The 23,055-nt window shown below is 49.9% G+C and overlaps 1 protein-coding gene across 3 annotated transcripts in view; it reads left to right on the forward strand.

The window, feature by feature from the left end:
• Window positions 1-1,451: 1,451 nt before the first annotated feature.
• The window catches only part of LOC146339179 (uncharacterized), a 43,650-nt gene continuing 22,046 nt past the window's right edge, over window positions 1,452-23,055 (forward strand). Inside the window, exons 1-2 of one of the 3 annotated variants that reach the window (XM_084812342.1) lie at window positions 1,452-4,985; window positions 6,001-6,635. In XM_084812342.1, the coding sequence (XP_084668468.1) occupies window positions 6,047-6,635 (589 nt within the window). In that variant the 5' untranslated portion in view covers window positions 1,452-4,985; window positions 6,001-6,046. Of the gene's footprint in view, window positions 4,986-5,050; window positions 5,785-6,000; window positions 6,636-23,055 lie in introns of those variants that run through there. The other 2 variants (XM_084812344.1, XM_084812343.1) reach the window with 2 other exon arrangements.

The raw sequence follows: 23,055 nt of genomic DNA on the forward strand, positions 1-23,055 counted from the left end.
TCCCAGGGATGGATGTCAGACTGACTGGTCTGTAGTTCCCAGGTTCCTCCTCTTTACCCTTTTTGAAGATAGGGACCACATTAGCCCTCCTCCAGTCATCTGGCACTTCCCCCGTCCTTCAGGATTTCTCAAAGAGACTAGACAGTGGTTCTGAGAGTTCTTCAGCTGGTTCCTGTAGTACTCTAGGATGCAGTTCATCCGGCCCTGGAGATTTGAACTCATTCAAAGTCATTAGGTGTTCCTTGACCATATGCCTATCGATCTCAGGCTGCAATCCTGCCCCTTCAGCCTGTACTTCGCCTTTGCCAGGGTGGTCATAGACCCTCTTTTGGGAGAAGACTGAGCCAAAGTAGGAATTGAGCACCTCTGCCTTTTCTTTGTCATCTGTTATCGTTTTGCCATTCTTACTTAATAGCTGAACCACCATTTCTTTCCTCTGTCTCTTACTATGCATGTTGCTGAAGAAAGCTTTTTGTTGTTTTTAGCATCCCTTGCTAACCTCAGCTCGTTCTCAGCTTTAGCCTTCCTGACACCATCCCTGCAATTCTGTGCTACCTGCCTGTACTCTTCCTTTGTTACTTGGCCTTCTTTCCACTTTCTATATGTGTCCTTTTTTGTTTTCAGGACATCTCTAAGCTTTCTGTGAAGCCACATTGGCTTCTTCTGTTGTCTTCCACCTTTTCTTCTTGTTGGAACTGTTTGTAATTGTGCCTTGAGAATTCCCTTTTTTAAAAGCTCCCACCCATCTTGGACTCCTTTTCTCGTTAGCGTCGCTTGCCATGGGACCTTACTGATCATCATTCTGAGTTTATTAAAATCAGCTTTCCTAAAGTCCAGGATACGCATTTGAGTACACTCGGCTTTTGCTTCCCTTAGAACCAAGAACTCAAGTAGTGAGTTGGCAGAGCAGCTTTTAAATTGAACCCTGGGGCAAAACCGATGGGAGCTGGGAACTATCTAGTTTGAGTTAAATCATCCCTAGGGGATGAAGATGAAAATGTTTCTGGTTGCCCAAATGGAGACGGGGAGGACATAGGCCATTAGCCATCCAACAGTCCAACTGCTTCCCTAGCTGGTTTCCTGCTTCAGATATATTTAAAGAATTCTGTACTGTTGGTCTTGATGATGTTAGCGATATGCTCCTTGAAATGTTTTCTTGCATCTCTTATTGTCTGCCTGCATCGCCTTTGTGCAAGGTTGTGCTGCCTTTTGTTTTCCTCACTTGGGCAAACTTCCATTTTCTGAAGGAAGCCCTCTTGCCTCTGATAGCTTCCTTGATGCTGCTTGTTAACCTCGTGGGTGACCTCTTGGCCTTGGTATTACTTTTCCTAACCTGTGGCACACATTCTAGCTGAGCTTATATCACTGTGGTTCTGAGTAAACCTCCAAGCATGTTGAAGGGATTTAAACCTTTTGACTCCCCCTTTCAACATTTTTTTTTTTTTAAATACCATTTTCCTCATTTTAGAGAAGTTTCCTCTTTTGAAGTCAAACGTGACTGTGTTGGACTTACTTGGCAATTTTCACTTAAATATATATGAAATCTGATAGCACTGTGGCCAGTTCCCAATTGGTTCAACAACACTCATATCTCGTACTGGGTCCTGGTGACACCACTTAGGATTAAATCCAGGGTTGCCTTCCCTCTGTGCAGTTCCATGACCAACTGTTTCAGGACACAGTAATTTAGAAACACCTTCCTATAGAGTTTATATCCAGAGATGACTGTATCCCACTGGTTCTCTCCATTCCACCAGGTTTCTGTAATGCCCACTGTATCTTGGTTCTCTTTTAAAACCAGGCACTCCAACTCTGGCTCTGAGGCTTCTAGCGCTAGCATAGAAACACCTATGCATGGTGCCCCTCCCAAAATGCCCTTGCTGCTTCATTGTCCTGAGCTTCCTGAAATTCAAGGAGTCTGCCTAGCTCCATCAGCAAGGAGAACATATTCAGGAGCAAGTGGGTGAACTGCCTGGGTTACTTCCTGATCCCAGGGACAGAGCAGGACTTTGACAGAATAGCTGGTTGAGATGGCAGGAAACTCCCCCAGGGCAGTTGTCCTCTACAAAATGCAGCAATCTGAGAGTGCCCTATGCACACAGAAAGCTTTAGCCGGGTCACAACACCATGCCATCCGATAGAGGACACTCTCCTGGATGTGTGGGTCTGATTTGGGGTGGCACAGCGCTTATTGTGGGCTTGTACAGCCCCAGCTCCTTATGTGTCATTTTCATCTGGGGTCATCACAGATCAATGTTGTGCCACAATTATTACTTTGGTTGGAGATAACTGTTGTTTGTTTTGGAAAGGCAGTTTCCCAGTCACAGAGGTATATGATATGGGGTAGCCCTTTACTAAGTTTGGGCTGCAGGTTCATTTAAACATTAGGTCCTTATTCACTTTATTGTTTGAGCTCTCTTTTGAAGTTTTGTGCGAATAAGTAACCAATTCTAGCACTGGTAACTCAGGATAACAGTTCCTGCATCTGATTAAACAGGCTGTAGCATACAAACACTTAAGTTTGCCACGAGATCCTGTGCAATACAGTGGCTGGCCCCTGCAGTCACTGTACCATTGGCTACTAATCCTGATGGCTGTGTGCTACCTCCAGTACCAGAGGCTGTATGTCTATGTGCACCAGTTGCTGGGTATCATGGGCAGGAGAGTGCTGTTGCACTTGTGTCCTGCCTGTGGGTTCCTGGTCTACAGCTGGTTGGCCACTGTGTGAACAGAGATGGGCCCTTGGTCTGATGCAGCACAGCTCATCTTATGTTCTTAGCCTTGCTGGCTTTCTACCTTGACACCTGTTTTTCTTTATTGAGTTTGTTTGCCAGGAAAGACAAAGTATTCACTTTTAGAAGACAGGGGAGTTCACTGCCCTGGTATCCTCGTCCTGTTGCTAAACTTACACAGGTGCTTAACTGACCTGTCTGCTTAACCTTGTTACCTTGACACTTTGGCACTGGGCTGAGATGCTTTGTTAGCTGGGGCTCCCCTTCAGGGTTGTTTGACCCTAATGTGAAGAGAATATCCAAGGCAGGTTAGGCTGAACAGTCAGAAATTTATTAAAGCACATCACGGCCGTGGGAGAGACAGATGAAATTGTGTCTCCCCGCCCACACCAAAAAGAAAACAGGATGCATTTATGCAGACTGAAAGCTGGAGAACAAAGAAAACAGATTACGCATGCTCAGAAACCAATCAGTACCCAACAACAGTCTTATCAGCACAGCGGCCTTCTTATCTTTAGGGATGAGTTACTTTGGTGGATAGGAATTTGTTGCTTATGAGCAAGTTACAGTTACCTTCTCTTTGTCAGACACACACACACACTCTCAATCCCATCAGAAACGTCGCCTGAACCAAACTACTTACAAGGCCTAGTCAGGCCTGCTGTCACACTAACTTTAGGATTCAATATATCCAATGGAGGCTGAGGCTGCCTTTTGTTTGCTCCTGAAGAAGGGGGAGAAATTTACTATTTTAGTAGATGCCTCAGAAAATGGGCAGGAAGCTGGGGCTTGAGCTGATATATAAAACTAAAGGCAGGCAGGAAGAAAAGCTTTTCACATAGACGCTCGATGCTAGGCAGGTGCTACAAATGTAAATAATGGATGCTCCTCCCCTTCCCACGTGCCCACACACCATGCCAAGAAGGTATTTGGGACTTCTAGCTTAGAAAAAAGGTGGTTAATGTTAATGGTGTATACATTTAAGCATAGTGTGGAGAAAATGGATAATACTATAGTCCAGAGTCCTCTGGTCAAGCTAAATCAGGGATGGGCAATACCCACGGCCAACTCGGTGGCTCCCGCGGTGTTCCCCTGCTGCCCTTGAGTGGCTGCAGTGGCTGTTTTGCTGGGAAACGAGGCACGTGGCGAGGGTGCGCCTGGCTGGAGGCGAACCCTGCTCCCGGAAGCCTCCCAGCCTGCTTCTGCTTGAAAGCAAGGCATGCATTTCCCACAAGTCTGGTTTCCTTCCAAAGCTCCCAGGATTAGAGGTGCCTGTGACTACCCATTGCCAGGGGGGGGGCACTGGGGGGGGACTGTTGCCTTCAAGCTTGTGGGCTTCCTGGAGGCCCCTGGCTGGCCCCTGGGGAAGCAGGAGACTACCCTCCCACCCCGCCTCCGTCAGTCTGATCCATGGGAAGTGATAGTTCCACTCTACTCTGCACTGCTCAGAGCTCACCTCGAATATTGTGTCCAGTTCTGGACGCCACGCATCTCCTGAATCCATTCAGAAGTTTTCAGAAAAATTGGAATGAGTTCAGAGAAAGGCACAAAGATGGCCAGGGGCACAGGAATGAAGTCCTGCGAGGAAAGGTGGGAGGAACCGGCTCTGCTGAGCCTCGCGAAGTCCGAGGGGGACATGGCCGCGCTCTTCAAGTACGGAAATGGTTGTTGCCCCAGACAGAAGAGGCCCCAACCTGTTTCCTGTCACCCAAGACTGTCTGACACGAAATGACAGGTCTAAGCTACAGGAAGGCAGATTCCAGTTGGACATCAGGACAAGCCCCCCCAAAGCCGGAGCACTGAGACCACGGAACCAGCTGCCCGGGGGTGGCGGCTCTCCTTCCAGGCAGAGGCTGGGCGACCCACTTCTCAGGGATCCTGCCCTGAGCAGGGGGCTGGACTCGAAGACCTCAAGGGCCCCTTCCAGCTCCTCCAGGATTCGAAGCCAGGCTTGACGGGGAATTCCCCGAACTGCGCTCGCGGGTCGCAGGCAGTAAACAGGGCGCTCTTCTGTGCCGCAGCCGGGCCGGGCCGGGCCGGGCCGGGCGGAGGGACGCGGCCCGGAACGGCCGAGGGGCTCCTGCGCCCGGCGGAAGGGGGCGCGGGCGGGCGAAGCGCGCGCTTGCCGGGGCGGCCGCGGCGCGGCGCGGCGGGCCGGGCCCCTTTAAGCCGCCGCCGCCGCGGCGCTCGTTGACGTCAGCCGGCCGCGGAGCGCCCTGCGCCTCGCCCGCCGCCCGCCGCGCCCGGAGCCTGGTGAGCGCCTCGCCCGGCCCCCGCGCTCGCCCGGGCTGCCCCTCCGCGGGCCCGGGGCGGGGGCTGCCGGGCCGCGCCTTCCGGAGCCCCCGCGGCCTGGGCCCGCCGCCGCGCCTCGGGCGCCGAGGCCGCCGCGGAGGCGCCTCCGCCCGGCGCGCCGCCGGCGAGGGCGCCCGGCCCTCCCGCGAGCGGCGCCGGGCGCTGGCCCCCGGCCCTCGCGCGGAGGCCAGGGCGGCTGCGCGCTCGCGCGGCGGGGGCTCCGCGGCGCTGGGCGGAGGCGTCGCCCCGCGGGCCTGCCGCGGGGGCGGCGGGCTGGGCAGGCCAGCGGCCCCCTCGTCCGCCGCGGCCGCGGTGTCGCCGCCGGGCGGAGCGCCCGGGCCTCCCGGACGAAGCAGGGCCGCCCTTCCAGCCAGGCGAGCGGAGCCGGGGCTTGCGGGGCCCGGCGCATCCGCCCCTCCCTGGGCCGCAGCGCCGCGGCGCGGCCCCGAGCCAGGCGTGGAGCTCCGCGGCGGGGGGCATCCCCTCGGGAAGGGGAGAGGCTGGGGCCAGGGCAGCCTCTCGGCTTCCCAGGCCTGGCAGAAGTCGCCCGGCCTTTGCTCAGTGTTGCCTGCTGTGCTGCCCCTCCCTCTCGAGGCGCCTGGGGCACGTGGTGGTTCCAGAAGCTGGCAAGATGGGCAGCGGCCAGGGCCCCAAGGACAAGGGGGCCCACTGAAGCAGCCTCAGGAAGCCGCAGAAACAGCGGCGCTGTGCAGGCTTTGCTCGTGGCTGCAGCCATGAGGAGGCCTTCAGCTGCCCTTAGGTGAAAGGAGCCCACGCCAGTTTGGATGGCGGTGCCCGGCTCATGCTGTGACTTGGCTGGCCTGGGCAGCTGGCTCTGGGGCCCTCCCTCAGTCTGTGCATCCCTGTGAGCTCACGGGGTCCCGGCTTGGGGCCTCTGAGAACAGGTGGGAGTGGCGAGGGAGGCAGCAGGGAAGGCGGTGTCTCCCCTCCCTCACGGTGGCTTTTCTCCTTGCAGCCCCCTCCCGTGCTGAGGCCTCTGTGAGGCAGCCCACCCTGTGGAGATGGCCAGGGCCCAGGCTTTCTCGGAAGGCAAGATTGCCGGCCTCTACGATCTGGATCGCACCCTGGGCAAGGGGCACTTTGCAGTGGTGAAGCTGGCGCGGCACGTCTTCACTGGGGAGCGGGTGGCGGTCAAGGTCATTGACAAGAGCAAGCTGGACGGCGGGGCAGCCGCTCAGCTCCTGCAGGAGGTGCGCTGCATGAAGCTGGTGCAGCACCCCAACGTGGTGCGCCTCTACGAAGTCATCGACACCCAGGCCAAGCTCTACCTCATCCTGGAGCTGGGTGACGGCGGGGACATGTTTGACCACATCATGCAGCACGAGGGCGGCCTTGGCGAGGACCAGGCCAAGCACTACTTTGCCCAGATCGTCCATGCCATCTCGTACTGCCACCGCCTCCACGTGGTCCACCGGGACCTCAAGCCTGAGAACGTGGTCTTCTTCCAAGAGCAGGGCGTGGTGAAGCTCACCGACTTTGGGTTCAGCAACTGCTTCCAGCCAGGCACAATGCTTACGACCAGCTGCGGCTCGTTGGCCTACTCCGCCCCGGAGATCCTGCTGGGGGACGAATACGATGCTCCTGCTGTTGGTAAGAGCCCCTGCCCCCTGAAGCTGGGCCTGACCAGGATGACCAGGTGGGAGTTGGAGCCGATAAATAAACATGCCACTCGCTGCCGGGAGAAGTGATGGTCTCCCGTGCCATAGGTGACTTTTTCAAACAGCCACTAGACGCATTCACACCAGCCAGGTCTTGTGAGCTGTGATAGCTGAATGGAAAGAATGCAAAAAGAGAAACTAATTCTCAGAAGTGCCAGCAATTTTTTAAAGTTGTAGCAATAAAGCAGCTTACAAAAATCATGACTATCTTTCTTGTACCATCAGGGTTTTGCTGATGCTACAAGAAAGATGGTTACAAGTTTTGTAAGCTGGTTTAGCCTATTTTGGGGATTTGGATGCATTTGGTTGCCCCTGGAGAAGGAGCCTACTGTTCCAAACTGCTCTGGGCAGCTATAATGTTTGCTTTTAAAAAATACTTTTGAACACTATTTCTCTCTTCGCATTCCTTCTTGTTTTGGTGTCTTCCTTTTGGTTTTTGATAGCTAAATGAAGCCTCTAAGTTCAGAGGCAGGACAACCCCTGCATGGCAGATGCTAGAGATGTGCAGTGCCAGAGAACAGCAGTCACCATGCCCTGTTTGCAAGAGTCCTGGAAGAAACACTTACTAGATTCCCAAGTTGGGCCTTTGGTTCAATCCAGGAAAGCTGCTCTTTAATCCATAGATTTATGTTTGTGATCATACAGGACAGAGCCTTTGGGCATCTCTACACCAGCCTAAAATCCTGCATTTAAAACGGGGCTTTCTGCCTCTGTTTTAAATTCCCTTTTTCACCCACTTCCTTCCGCCCTCCCCTCCCCTCCCCTCCCCTCCCTTCTCCCTGTATCTGAGTCTTCCATTATCTTTCATTGATCTCGCTCCTCGTCTTGCCGCTTTTCCTCTTTTCACAGCGGGAACTCAAGCAGAACACAATGGGGTAATTTGATAGCTCATTATCTGCGATCTATTTAAAAACAGAACAAAGGGCATTTAATGCAGGAGACACCTTGGAGGGTCCGCAGACTTAAGTGAAGGAGCTCTGTGTGAAGAAAGCCTTTGAGATAGTAGGGTCATATGACAACGTATCATAGAATCATAGAATAGTAGGGTTGGAAGGGACCTACAAGGCCATCGAGTCCAACCCCCTGCTCAATTGTTGTTCAGTCATTCAGTCGTGTCCAACTCTTCGTGACCCCATGGACCATAGCACGCCAGGCCTTCCTGTCCTGCGCTCTCTCCCGGAGCGTGCTCAAGTTCATATTCATTGCATCGCTGATGCTATCTAGCCCTCTCATCCTCTGCCGTCCCCTTCTCCTTTTGCCTTCAGTCTTTCCCAGCATCAGGGTCTTTTCCAGAGTTTTCTCTTCGCATTAGGTGGCCAAAATATTTGAGCTTCAGTATCTGTCCTTCCAATGAGCACTCAGGGTTGATTTCCTTTAGGATGGACTGATTTGACCTCCTTGCAGTCCAGGGGACTCATAAGAGTCTTCTCCAGCACCACAGTTCGAAAGCATCAATTCTTTGGCGCTCAGCCTTCCTTATAGTCCAGCTCTCACAGCCATACGTTACTACTGGGAAAACCATAGCTTTGATTAGATGGACCTTTGTCGGCAAGGTGATGTCCCTGCTTCTTACTATGCTGTCTAGGTGTGCTATAGCTTTCCTCCTCAGGAACAAGCGTCTTTTAATTTCATGGCTACAGTCACCGTCTGCGGTGATCTTGGAGCCCAAGAAAATAAAATCTGTCACTGCTTCCATTTCTTCCCCATCTATATGCCAGGAAGTGATGGGGCCAGATGCCAAGATCTTCGTTTTTTTAATGTTGAGTTTCAAACCAGCTTTTGCACTCTCCTCTTTCACCCTCAACAAGAGGCTCTTTAGATCCTCTTCGCTTTCTGCCATTAGGGTGGTATCGTCTGCGTATCGGAGGTTGTTGATCATTCTCCCAGCAATTTTAATTCCAACCTGTGATTCATCCAACCCGGCGTTTCTCATGATGTACTCTGCATATAAGTTAAATAAGCAGGGCGACAATATGCAGCCTTGTCGTACTGCTTTCCCAATTTTGAACCAATTGGTTGTTCCATGTCTGGTTTGTACTGTTGCTTCTTGACCCTTGTACAGGTTTCTCAAGAGACAGGTAAGGTGGTCTGGTACTCCCATCACTTTCAGAATTTGCCACAGTTTGTTGTGATCCACACAATCAAAGGCTTTAGCGTAGTCAATGAAGCAGAAATAGACGTTTTTCTGGAATTCTCTTGCTTTCTCCATGATGCAGCGAATGCTGGCAATTTGATCTCTAGTTCCTCTGCCTCTTCTAAACCCTGCTTGTACTTCCGGTAGTTCTCGGTTCGCATACTGCTGAAGCCTAGCTTGTAGGATTTTGAGCATCACCTTGCTGGCATGTGAAATGAGCGCAATTGTACGGTAGTTTGAACACTCTTTGGCGTTGCCCTTCTTTGGGATTGGAATGTAAACTGACCTTTTCCAGTCTTGTGGCCACTGTTGAATGTTCCAAATTTGTTAGCATATTGAGTGCAGCACTTTAACAGCATCATCTTTTAGGATTTTAAATAACTCAGCTGGAAGACTGTCATCTCGGCTAGCTTTGTTGTTAGTAATGCTTCCTAAGGCCCACTTGACTTCACTCTCGAGGATGTCCTGCTCAAGTTCAGTGAGCGCACTATCATGGCTATCAGGGACATTAAGATCTTTCCTGTATAGTTCTTCCGTGTATTCTTGCCACCTCTTCTTAATCTCATCTGCTTGTGTTAGGTCCCTGCCTTCTTTGTTCTTTATCATGCCCGTCTTTGCACAAAACATTCCCTTGAGATCTCTGATTTTCTTGAAGAGATCTCTAGTCTTTCCCATTCTGTTGTTTTCCTCGATTTCTTTGCATTGTTCATTTAAGAAGGCCTTCTTGTCTCTCCTTGCTATTCTCTGGAACTCAGCATTCAGTTGGGTATATCTTCCCCTTTCTCCCTTGCTTTTTGCTTCCCTTCTCTCCTCAGCTACTTGTAAAGCCTCATCAGACAGCCACTTGGCTTTCTTGCATTTCTTTTTCTTTGGGATGGATTGAGTTGCTGCCTCCTGAACAATGTTACGGACCTCTGTCCATAGTTCCCCAGGCAATCTGTCTATCAGGTCTAATCCCTTAAATCTATTCCTCACCTCCACTATATATTTATAAGGGATATGATTTAGGTCATACCTGAATGGTTTAGTGGTTTTTCCTACATTCTTCACTTTAAGCCGAAATTTTGCAAGAAGCAGCTCATGATCTGAGCCACAGTCAGCTCCAGGTCTTGTTTTTACTGACTGTATAGAGCTTCTCCATCTTTGGCTACGAAGTACATAATCAATGTGTAGAGTCGCCTCTTGTGCTGTTGGAAAAGAGTGTTTGCTATGATCAGCGTATTCTCTTGGCAAAACTCTATTAGCCTTTGTCCTGCTTCATTTTGTACACCAAGGCCATGCTTGCCTGTTATCCCGGTGATTTCCTGACTTCCTACTTTGGCACTCCAATCCTTATGATGAAAAGGACATCTCTTTTTGGTGTTAGTTCTAGAAGGTGTTGTAGGTCTTCATAGAACCGATCAACCTCCGCTTCTTCGGCATCAGTGGTTGGGGCAAAGACTTGAATTACTGTGATGCTGAATGGTTTGCCTTGGATTCATACTGAGACCATTCTGTTGTTTTTGAGATTGTACCCCAGTACTGCTTTTCCCACCCTTTTGTTGACTATGAGTGCTACTCCATTTCTTCTAAGGGATTCTTGCCCACAGTAGTAGATATAATGGTCACCTGATTTAAATTTGCCCATGCTTGTCCATTTTAGTTCGCTGATTCCCAAGATGTCGATGTTCAGTCTTGCCATCTCATGTCTGACCACCTCCAGCTTACCTTGATTCATTGATCTGACATTCCAGGTTCCTCAGCAATATTGTTCTTTACAGTATCGGATTTTCTTTTCACCACCAGACACATCCACAGCTGAGTGTCCTTTCGGCTTTGGCCCAGCCGCTTCACTCTTTCTGGCGCTACTTGGAAATTCCCTCTGCTCTTCCGGCGTCATCTCTTTTAGCCTTGTGATGCGTTCCATGGGGTTTTCTTGGCAGGAATACTGTAGTGGGTTGCCATTTCCTTCTCCAGCAGACCACATTTTGTCAGAACTCTCCGCCATGACCTGTCTGTCTTGGGTGGCCCTGCACGGCATAGCTTATGGCTTCACTGAGTTACGCAAGCCCCTTCGCCACAACAAGGCAGTGATCCATGAAGGGGATTCTGCATGGCTCCTAGTGGGCATACTGATATGTATCATTGTTCTGAAGCAATGAAAGCTTTTAAATTGCACACTCTCAGTTCTTACGACAGGCCCTGTAAGGTAGGCCACTTTTATCCGTGTCTGGTAGAGTGTGAGCACCATGGGCTTGTTGGGGGCCACCATCACGCAGAGGTGAAATTCAGCTGAGAACTTCCTAACTCACAGCTGGCTCCCTTTGCCAGGGCACCCCTTAGGGTCAGAGTTCAGCAAAATGAGAATGTTGTTGTCTTTAAAACCGTTTTTGCTTTGAAAATGGACCTGGAAAAAATGAGGGCAAAAATAGGATGAAATCTGAGAAGCTGGAAGAATATCTTGTGTTTTTGCACGTTGGAGAGATGGGAGGGAGGGAGAGGTGCCAGGCCATAGCAGAGCCCACATGCAAGCCTCAACATGTTAAAGTCTTCCTTCACCCCCATTCCCCACTCCACCCCGTGCTTCAGCCTAGGAGGTGACACCTTGGATGCATTGCAGAGACTGTGCTGGGAAGGCTTTGCTTTGCACAAGCAAAGGATTTTCCAGTCCTGGAAAACAGCCCAAGATCAGAAGGGGCTTGCAGGTGTTGGGGCTGAAGGCCAATGGCTATAGCAAAGAGACTTTAGGACAAGCCTCTTGCACTCTGGAGTAACACTCCCAAAGACCAAAAAAAGGATGACCGCTCAAGTGCAAATGGTTCCAGCACATTTCAAGGACATTGTTCTTAGTAAAAGCTAGTAAGCTACTTTGGCCGCATTTTCTGCTGCAGCTTACCTAAGCGCCGTCAGGCTCGCTGCAGCAGAAAACTTGGTAACACGCATTGGGAGCCAGATGTGACTTTGGTGTTTTTCTATGGCTGCATTTAATGCTTTCTTTTTGTGGCTTCTCACCCCCCCCCCCGCCCCCGACACCATAAGCTGAAATGATTGACAACAACCAGATAGTCCCTCCTAATATTTAGCAGGAATCTGCTTCCCTGAAATTTCCATCCATCAGTTTTAGCCTTGCTAGCTGGAGTAAAGTAGAACATGACTGCTCCCGCTTCTATGTGACAGTCTTTCATATATTGGAACGCCACTGTCACATCTCCACTTAATCTTCTCTTCTCCAGGCTAAGTATATCCAGCTCTTTCAACCATTCCTTGTTGGACAGTGCTGGGCAACTTGTGGCCCTCCAGATGTTTTGGCCTACAACTCCCATCATCACTCACCATTGGCTGTATTGTCTAGGGCTTCTGGGACTTGTAGGCCAAGCCATCTGGAGGACCACAAGCTGCCTACCCATGTTGTAGGTCTCCATTTCTAGACCCCTCACTGTCCTGGTTGCCCTTCTCTGGACGTGCACTAGTTTGTCAGTGTCCTCAAAGTGCCCAGAACTGTGCACAGCACTCCAGTGGTGGCTTGACCAGTGCAGAGTAGAATGGAGCTACTACTTCCTGTGACCTGGGCCCTCTGCCAAGATTGCGTTAGCTTTTCATCGCACTGCTGGCTCACATTCAGCTTATGATCAGCCAAGGCACCTAGATCCTTTTCAGATGGGCTGCTGCCAAGCCAGGCCCCCTCCCCCATACTTGTACCTTTTGAGTCTTTGTACTTAAATGCAGGAGTTCACATTTATCTGTGTTGAATTTCATCTTGTTAGTTTTGGCCCAGTGTTCCAGCCTGTCCAAACCTTTTGAACCTTGATTCTGTCTTCTGTGGCGCCTGCTCTCCCTCCTCACTTTGTGTCACCCCTCTAAACCTTCAGCTATAAAAATGGTTAACCGCACAGGGCCCTGCGGTGCGCCATGTCAGCCTTCCTCTAGATCGATGCAGAGTACTCATTGGGTATTACTGTTCTGCCAGTTTTGGATCCACCTAACAGTAGGAACCCGATGCAATGAATATGAACTTGAGCGCTCTCCGGGAGAGAGCGGAGGACAGAAAGGCCTGGCGTGCTATGGTCCATGGGGTCACGAAGAGTCAGACACGACTTAACGACTGAACAACAACAGTAGGAACACAGGAAGCTGTCTTATACCAAGTCGGACCCTTGGCTCATCTAGGCCAGTATTATCAGCACTGACTGGCAGCAGCAGTTCTCCAGGGTTTCAGGCAGGAGTTTTTCCAGCCCTACCTGGAGATGCCACCGGGGATCAAACTTGGGAGTTTTTGCATGCAAGCAGGGGCTCTGCCACGGCCCCTCCCACTTATTTTGTATTGGCTAACCCACATTTTACCATCTTGCCAATGCGGATACTGTAGTAGATTTTGTCAGATGCTTTACTGAAATCAAGATAATGTCCATGGTGTTCCCATGATCTATCACACTAGGAATTCTCTCAAAAAGCGGAGATAAGGTTGGTCTGGCATAAGTTCTTATGATAAGACCATGCTGGCTCGTAGTAATCAATGCATTATTTTCTAGATGCACACAGACAGACCATGTCCTTCCTTATTATAATAAGGAAGGACATGGACATAATAAGGAAGGACAAACCATGTCCTTCCTTATTATGGGCTGCAAATCCCCTGTATATCATTTGGTCTACTTGTCCCAGGTTGTCTCAGGTAGGTTTACAAAATTATGCCTGGTGTGGAGAATGTGGATAGGGAGACATTTTTCTCCCTCTCTCAAAATACTAGAACCCGGGGTCATCCCATGAAGCTGATGATGGGGAGTTTCAGGACAGATCAAAGGGAGGACTTCCTCACACAGCGCATATGGAATTCGCTACCACAAGATGTAGTGATGGCCACCAATTTGGATGGCCTTAGAAGGGGGCTAGATAAATACCTGGAAGAAAAGGCCATCAGAGGCTACTAGTCCCGATGGCTGTGTGCTACCTCCAGTACCAGAGGCGGTGAGCCTGTGTACGCCAGTTGCTGGGGAGCTTGGGCAGAGGAGTGCTATTGCACCCACGTCCGGCTTGTGGGTTCTTAGGGCTCCTTCACACCGGGCTTTTACCCTGCGATTGAGATTGCTCCTTCACAGAAGTCTGTAGGTTCTTTACATGACACATTGATCACATTATGGAGCAATTTTTTTGGCCATCAAAAACAAAGCTGAGATGAACATAGTGTGTCAAATTGATAGTGCCGTGAAGCATCTGGTAGAGGAAAATAGGAAGAAATTATGTCCAGTCTTGTCAGCTGTTATTTTCTGACAAGAAAAATAATGCTTTACATTATTTTTTAAATTGCTTTACATGGAAAAAGAAGCACAAGTGGAAATGTGCAAAGCCTCTTTGAGTTTTGCATTGAGGCAGGAGATGAGATACTATGGAAACATTTGGAAAAATTCTCCCGTTACTGCTTGCTATAGATCTGTCCATGTGGAAAATGAGCTGATTAAACTGTGTGAAGATACTTTTATCCTAGGGGCGGTACTGTGGGTTAGCTATTGTCTTGAACCTTGGTGGCTCCTGTGGAGTTGGGAGTAGCAGCAGTGAGTGGGGCTTCTGCTAAGTTCTTCCCTTCTGTGTGCGATAAATAAGGACTGTTGTGTTTGAGGCCTGCTGAGTCTTAGAGTCATTCTCTCTACCTATACAACAATTTGTGGCGACGAAGGTGGGATCCTGAGAGCTATGCAGGCAGTGAGGACTGTGAATCCATTTACACAGCTAACTGGTAAGCAGTCAGCTAGGCCCACTTAAGAATTTGAGCAAGTCCGGTGTTGTTGTTTTTAAAGAGAATTGAAATCAAAATGGCTGCTTTTGGACATATCAAAGAGTTTGAAGTGAGTCAACCTGCTTCCTGGGATTCTTCTACAGAATGGCTTTCATTCTATTTGGGAGCAAACAAGATAGCTGGTGCTGAACAAAAGCGAGCTGTGCTCTTAACTTTTTGTGGGCCACAGGCATTTGCCATAGTAAGGTCCCTCACTGCTTCTGCCTCGCCCCAAACTAAGGCATTTGATGAACTTGTAGGATGACTTAAGATACATTTCTCACCAAATCCTTCAGCTGTGGTGAAGAGATTTAAATTTCACAAACGAATGCAGCAACCTGGAGAGGGCATTGCCACTGCTACTGCAGAACTGCGTCGCTTTCTCAACTCTGCAGCTTTGGGGGTTTTCTAGCGGATATGTTGAGGGATCGCCTTGTCTCTGGGGTTTATGATGAAGCACTACAACGCCTCCTGTCTGAGCCAAACTTGACATTTGCACTGGATCGAGAAAAGGCATCAGCCAGTGAGACTGCATAACTATATGTCACAGAACTCAGGAGAGATGCAGATGATGTAAACGCCATCTGGAGCAAGCAGGCTGAGATTTCTGGGCAGCAAGGTCAACAGAACACAAGAAATGCACCCTCCATAAAATCTGCAGATAGGCCCTGGCTTACCTGTTCCTGCTCAGGCTGTGGAGACCACATCAGCGCTCTCTGTGCAGATTCAAGGATGCTGAGTGCAGGTTATGCAAGAAGAAGGGTCACCTGGAGCGAGTCTGCCGTTCAAAATCCGTCAGCACAGAACTATAACAAAGGAACCATAGCCAAGGGTCACTCTACCTAGTGTCTCATGGGGTTGATAGAATAGTAGGGTTGGAAGGGACCTACAAGGCCATCGAGTCCAACCCCCTGATTATCCACAGGGTGATGAAACTCAACAGCTATATCACATTCAGAAGGTCTGTGGCAAGGAACCTCATGATTCTGTGTTGTACGCAATGAATGGCAGGAAGTGCAAAATGGAAGTGGATTCAGGGTCTGGGGTATCCATAATTAACAGACCCCTTTTATGCACATATTTTCTGGGACCCTTGCTCCAAAGTTGTCAAGTCCATCCTGCATTCTGCGTGATTACAATGCAAAGAAGGTCGATACCATTGGATGCTGCACTGTAGGTGTACAGAATGGCTCCTTCCAAGGGAAGCTCCCACTTAGAACTGTGGAGGGGCAGAGGAAAAACGTCTTGGGGAGAAACTAGTTCTCATCAATAGGGAATAGCGTTCAAGGAATTCACGCCATTACTATAGGTTGGTTTGCAGCAATTGTTAATACATTTCCAAGGGTATTTTCTGAAGAACTGGGCGAATGCAAAGGGAAGGCAGTGTCACTCCATCTGGATCCATTTATTGCATTAATTTGCATGACAGCCAGGAATGTGCCTGTTGTGTTGTGGGTAAAAACTGAAGATCTTGAGCATCTCATCAAGCAAGGTGTGCTAGAACCAGTGACACAGACCCAGTGGGCTATGCCCATTGTGCTGGTCTTAAAGCCTAATGGGAAGGTGAGACTGTGGGAGGGGGGTTACAAGTGCACTGTGAAGAAGGCGCTTAAGCAGCATCCATGCCCAGTGCCTGCTGTCAATCAGCTCCTCGCTGTTCTTGGTGGAGGGAGGGTCTTTGTAAAGCTCAATCTGGCCCCAGCATTTGTCAAGGGCTCCTTGGAGGCCTCTCTCAGTCTAATCCAGTAGCCAAGTCCAGACACAGACAAAGGGATTCTTTTCAAAGCTTTATTCCTCTTTTACAACTTAACAACTCTACTGTTAGCAACTAGATATGAGCAGCAGAGTACCTATGCCCTAAGTTGGAACAGTTGGTCCCCGTTTGAAGGAGAATCACTGGCAGACCCTGTTATGGGCTAGGGAGAGTCCCTCCCCTTTTCCCTTGGATCCTCTGGACGCAACTGTTGTCTGTGCGCCAACTGGGCACTACGCCTCCTTTCTGTGCCCTCCATTTGGCGCCGCTCCCTGCGTCGGCGTCACGCGTCCAGCAAGTCTTCTTCCCGCACTCTCTCACTCCCGGGACTGCTATCAATGCTAGGAATGCCGGTGGGAGGAATCTCTGCCACCTGTTGGCCCTGGGAAGGATGAGCGCGCTCCTCTCGGATGAGCGCGCTCCTCTCGGATGAGCGCGCTCCTCTCGGATGAGCGCGCTCCTCTCGGATGAGAGAGCGGCTCTCTCGGCTCTCCGAGGAGCGGCTGCTCTTCCTCAGAATCAGAACTACTCTGGGATTCTATGGGCTCAGTGTCCACCCTGACAGCATTTCAACGGTTGGTCGTTGACGATGCTACAGCAGATGCCCAAACAATAATCACTCATCGAGGGCATTCCGAGTAAAGTGTCTGTGATTTGGAATTTCTGTGGCCTCTGGACGTTCCAACAACTCATGGAAACCCTGCTTTCTGGAATTCCAGGCATTGCACCCTATTTCGACGATGTCCTGCTCATGGGATCAACAGAGAAAGAGCTTGCGGAATGATTTCAAGAAGTCCGACGTCGTTTTGACACATCTGGCATTCGTGTAAAAAAGGAGAAATGTGAAATTGGAACCTCCAGCGCAACGTTTTTGAGCTACCGTATTGATGCTTCTGGCATTCGGCCCACTGGCGAAGAAATATGTGCCATTCACTATGCACCTGCTCCAAAAACAAAGCAGGAACCTCAAGCCTTCTTGGGACTCCTCGGTTTCTGCCCTGTGTTTCTTCCAGGAAGGCTGCCATCTTGACCACTGCAGCGCTTGCTGGGAAGAGGAGTTCCATGGAAATGAGAATGCTTTCCAGAATGCCAAACACTTGTTGAGTTCAAATTCTGTGCTTGTACATTATGATGAAAAAACCCGCTAATCCTTACTACTGATGCTTCTGCTTATGGGTTTGGTGCCGTGCTAAGCCACAAATGTCCAGATGGTACATACAGAAGCACCAGTTGCTTATTATTCAAGGACTATGTCATCCGCTGAAAGGAACTTTGCACAAATTGGCAGAGAAGCCTTGGCTGTTACTGCAGGAGTCAAAAAGTTCCACAACTATCTCTACGGCCATTCTTCTGAAATACACCTGGATCACAAGCCCCTTCTAGGAATCTTCTCGCCTGGTAAGCCTACTCCCTGCGTACTGTCACTGCGCATACAGCGCTGGAGCATCCTGCTCCATGCTTACGATTCTACACTTTCCTACAGACCAGGAAGGCAATAGCTAATGCTGACGGATTGAGTCGGGCACCACTTAAAATTCCAGATTTTGTTGTACCTCCTCCACTGGAAGTCTTGATGCTAGAAGCCCCTCCTGACCCACCACTTCAGGCTGATCAAACTGCTCGGCTGACTGCTCCAGATCCTGTACTGGCTCGTTTTAAACTGGGTATGGAGGGGATGGCCAGATGAGGAACTGCCAGAGGAATGTAAGCCATTTAAACGCCATCAGCATGGGCTGTCTGCCCAAAAGGGAAGTCTGCTATGGGGAAGCCATGTTGTTATTCCAGATAAGGGTCGTCAAACCATCTTGACCATGCTGCATGCAGCTCATCCAGGGATTGCATGGAAGCATTGGCCAGGAGCTACGTCTGGTGGCCCGGCATTGACTCAGATATTGAAACAAGTATAAATGAGTGCAGTACTTGTCAAGCCACTGGGCACAATCCTCCAAGGGCACCTATCTTTCCATGGGGAGTGACCAAGAAGCCTTGGTCAAGAATCCATACTGATTTTGCAGGACCATTTTAAAGAAAAGACTTCTTGGCTATGGCAGATTGTTACTCGAAGTGGCTGGACGTCGTCTCAATACCATCACAAACAGCCGCTGCAACAGCCACAGCACTGCGCCACTTCTTTGCCACCCGCGGCTTGCCTGATACTACACTCTCAGACAGCGGGACTGCTTTTACGTCTGCTGAATTTAAATCATTTGTGGACAAGAACCTTACTCGGGCTGCCACCGTGGCACCTCGTCATCCCCGGGCAAATGGCCAAGCTGAACGGATGGTGCAGACAACTGAAGATGCCCTGGAGCGCGCTGTGGGAGGAGACCGGCCAACATGCCTTGCCAGGCTCCTCGTTGCCGGCATGTTACTCCTTGCGCAACAACAGGAGTCAGTCCTGCAGAGGGACTTATGGAGCGGCGCCTAAAGACTTGCCTTGACCGTCTCCGCCCAGATTTAGCGGAAGACTGGCCAAGCAAACGGGAGCAAGCTCTGGATGCTGCCTTCTCAGCTCCTGCGCTCTGCTCATTTGCCCCACAAGGTCAGGTGTTTGCTAGGAACTATGGTGCTGGGCCAAGGGGAGTTCCTTCCTCCATCACTGAGGTCGCTGGACCTGTGTCATACAAGGTCCCGTGTGCAGGTGGGTCAGTGTGGCATTGCCACGTTGGCCAGTTGTGAAGGTGTTCTGGCCACAGTGGCTTGTCATCGGCAGAGGTCGCTGCTGAAGATCTATCTGGAACCGACGTGTTTCTCTCAGTGCCGGTCGAAGCGCCAGAACCACCAAGAGATGGGAGCAAGACTCCTTCCTTACCCACGGCAGTGGCTGAAAGGAAGTCATCTGAGCAATCTGCGCCTACCAGTCGAGTGCAGGGACCGTGCCGTGAAAGGGTGCCTCCCCCTTGCTTGGAAGACTACGATAGCTAAGGGGGGAGGAATGTTATGTATCCTGGGGGGGGGGAGTACTGTGGCTTAGTTATTGCTTTGAACCTTGGCAGCACCCGTAGAGCTGGGAGTGGCAATGATGAGTGGACCTTCTGCTAAGTTCTTCCCTTCTGTGTGTGATAAATAAAGGACAGTTGTGTTTGAGGCCTGCTGAGTCTTACAGTCATTCCCTCTACCTATACGACAGTTACCATAAGAGAAGACATTGTTTCTTCAGCCAACATTTCAACTGGATTTTCCTATCTGGAAAGGACAACTGTCACTTGGTGTACGTTTTGTTGATACAACCAGTTCTGTAAACATTATCTGAGAGGAATTCCTTGGTTTTGCAATGCTAAATGATTAAATGCTACCTCAGTTGCCAATACCATTCTTAGTGAGTGTACAAAATTTGGCTTAAATCTGGAAAAACTTAATGGCCAAGGATATGATGGCTGCTCTACAATGGCAGGAAAGGAAGGTGGTGTGCAAGCTAAAATAAAGAGTAGATATCCCAAAGCTGCTTTTGTTTACTGTGCTGCACATAAACTCAGTTTGGTTCTGTCAGGATTCCCTTTTTGCTTGGCTGAGAACTCCAATAGCCAAATCAACACTCAGGCAAGAGGCTGCATTTCCAAGGCTTTAATTCCATTTACCCTAATGAGGCATACAGATGCAAATTGCTACAGACTCACATACTACAAAAGAAACAGCCTTCAGGGAGTTCAAAGGGAAGCTACGAAGTTGATCTCTGTTGGGGAAAAAGGCGGCAAGCTCTCTTAAGGGGTAGGAGGGGAAGATCTCCCCCTCTCCCGTGACACCTCTAGGCGCAACTGTTGACACTGAGCCAATGGGGCAGAGCGCTGAAGTTCAGCCCCTGCGACTCCCCGCTTGTGCCTAAATCTGCGTCTCAGAGTTCAGGTTGTTCTTCCCTCACCTCCCCCTGTTCACTATCACTCCCAGGGATTTGTGAAGGGGGGGGGGCTCTCCATGCAGCTGTGCCTCTGAAGCCTGGGAAAGTTCCTCCCCCACATGTTGCAGCTCTTCCTCAGAATCTGAGCTACTCTGATACTCTGTATGCTCAAAGGCAACCCTGACAGGTTGTGAATGACTTGAAAGTTGTATCTGCGATAAGGAATTCAACTGGTACAGTTAAAGCTATCATTTTTTTCCATGAGTACAAAGAGAAAGTATCTTCATCAACCAGTTCTTTTCTGTTGGTCACGATTAAGTCCATGATAAGCAGATCTCATTTTTCCTTCTTCCACCTTCTAAAAAATGGAAGTTGTCAGCAAGGCATGAATTTATTGGATGTTCCATTCTTAGCAGAGTTAGGGCACAATTCTATGCATGTTTAGACAGAAAAAGTCCTACAACTCCCAGCATTCCCCAGCCAGCATAGCTATTGCACCCTTAGATTTCCAAGAGATGTTAGGATAGTTGAAATCCACCATTCCTAATCTGGCTTGCCTCTGCAGAAGTTTTGTCATTTGTGTGAGAAAATCATTGCCCATGTCTTCTGGCTGGTTGGGTAGTCTGCAGTGTCTTGCCACAGCATGACCGCTTTCGTTTCTCTCTGCTTTCTGTGCAGGGGATACATTCTTTACATGCGATGCTGCTCCTCCCTTCTGTTGGGCCTGTACCTTTTGTACCAGGCATGCCTTTCCATTGCAGTATTCCAGTCATGAGTCTCACCCTCCCAAATCTTGGTGGTACCAGTCCATTTGTACTTGCGTTTGTCAGCTCCTGCCAGCTGACTGCAGGTGGCAGCGATAAATCACTGGCTGATAACAAGGTCGTAAACCTGTCCAAGGCTGCGAGAGGGAAAAGGTGACTGAAGCAGGGAACTTTTACTAGGGCAGTTGAATCCAAAGCGATGTGACAAAGAGAAGTCTGTTTTCCAGTTCGAAGTCCAAAAGGGAACATGAACAAGGCAGTGGGTCAGGTCCAAGGTCGAGGCTGAGATCCGGACTGAGATCTGATGTTGTTCTCCAGCAGCCTTGCTTCAGCTGGCTTCCTGCTTTTAACTGCTGCACCCAGAAGTAGCTGCATCCAACCAGTTCTCCTGCCCCTGAGAGCCTCTATGTCTTAAATGGACAGAGGCTTGCCTGCATTGTTCCCTTATATGCAACCGCCTTTGCTCTGTGGGGGTTATAGAGACATAGCATAGTAGGGCTGGAACGGGCCTACAAGGCCATCGAGTCCAACCCCCTGCTCAATGCAGGAATCCAAGTCAGAGCACCCCTGACACATGGCTGTCCAGCCTTGTCTTGAATGCCAGTGGCATTTCGCGTGCTGATTCCTCGGGGGGGGGGGGGGCTGCAGCCGGGCCTGGAACATCCACAGGAGGTGAGGGGGCTCAGGCTCCTTCTGTGCTGGTCCCTTTCCCTGGGTCTGGAGCCTGCCATTCTTCTTCATCCTTGGAGGAGACTGAGGGAGGCATGACAGCCTTCCTGAATTAGGATTTCAAGTTCATTTTGTTTGTTTCTTGTACAATGACCTGGTTTGCACAACAGGGCTGGCTCATTGTGGATTATTTAATCCAGGACGAGCTGTGGTGTGTGCTGGGTGCTTGTGGACGTTGTTTTGAATACAACCCTCCCCCCCAATGATCTGCGGCTGACAAGGATGGGAACATGCTAGTCTCCTTTCAGCTTGAGACAAGGTGGGCCTCTCTTGCAGTGCTGATCTAGTTGATGATGATGATGCATTTCTCCCCTGCTTTTCTCCTGTAACCACAAATTACTGGATGTTTTAGAAAGGGAAGATGCAGGGTCCTTCTTTCTGTTTACTCCGAGTGGAAGAAAACAGGCAAAATCCAGACTGGATGTTAAAATATTTGCATTCACATAGATACAGTTGTGAATACTGGATGAAAGCAACAAAAACCTTGTTCGTGTGCTTTTTTTTTTTTTTTGAAGCTGCTTCATGCTGCCCTTTGAGGCTGGTCAGTGAGATTGGAATGTTCTGTTTTGCTTGTGAATTGTAAAACATGTCCCTCTTTATCAGGGCATCTCCTAATGAACCTATTAACAGTTCCTTAGTTACCTTAATTAACTTTCAAATGAGCAGTAGAGCTTGCAGGGGGACTGAGTTGTCTCCCCAGAATGCTTTGTTTTGAGGTGACTAGCTAAGCTCATGAGCAGTTTTATCTTAGGATCAAACGGGCATTGCATGCAAATTTGTGTTTTTAAATCCTGACAGTTTCTGTGTGTTACCTGAAAGCAGCCTCCTCTGGAAGGGGCAATTTAGAGTGGAGAAAGGGGCAGGAAGGGAGTATCAACCCTTTCCATGCCTGTTGCATTTCTACTTGAAATTAGCAGTAGAGCTTGCACACACACTTTCCCCTGTGGGGTTGGCTGCACATTGACCTGTCTGCAGACATGTTTTTGGCACTCCACAGGTCAGGGCAAGCAATTGGAGCTGAACTATGACACAAAGGGAAAGGGTTCGACACTCGGTCTCTGGCCTGGCATCACCACTCCCTGAGGCTGCCCATCCACAAGCAAAGCCGCTGTCAGCATTTCAAGATGCCGGGCTTGGCATCCCGCGTGTCCTCTCGTCTGGCCTTTGGCTGCTTATCCCAAAGGGCGTGTCTGCTTCCTGTTGGTTTTCAGCAGGAGAGGAAGGCACTTGCTTGACCTTCTTCAGAAATGGCGAATTGTGTCCATTGCTTGGCAGGTCCCACTGACTAAACCAAAAAGGGGAGAATCATCTCAGGTGCTGAAAAAGGTTTTTACTAGTCCAGTGCCTGACACATTTCGGCTTCTTTTGTTGTAAGGCCTTCTTCAAGG

This window comes from Heloderma suspectum, chromosome 8 (genome assembly GCF_057233095.1).
Source record: "Heloderma suspectum isolate Gila_16-S chromosome 8, 16-S_ref, whole genome shotgun sequence".
Taxonomy (NCBI): Eukaryota; Metazoa; Chordata; class Lepidosauria; order Squamata; family Helodermatidae; genus Heloderma; species Heloderma suspectum.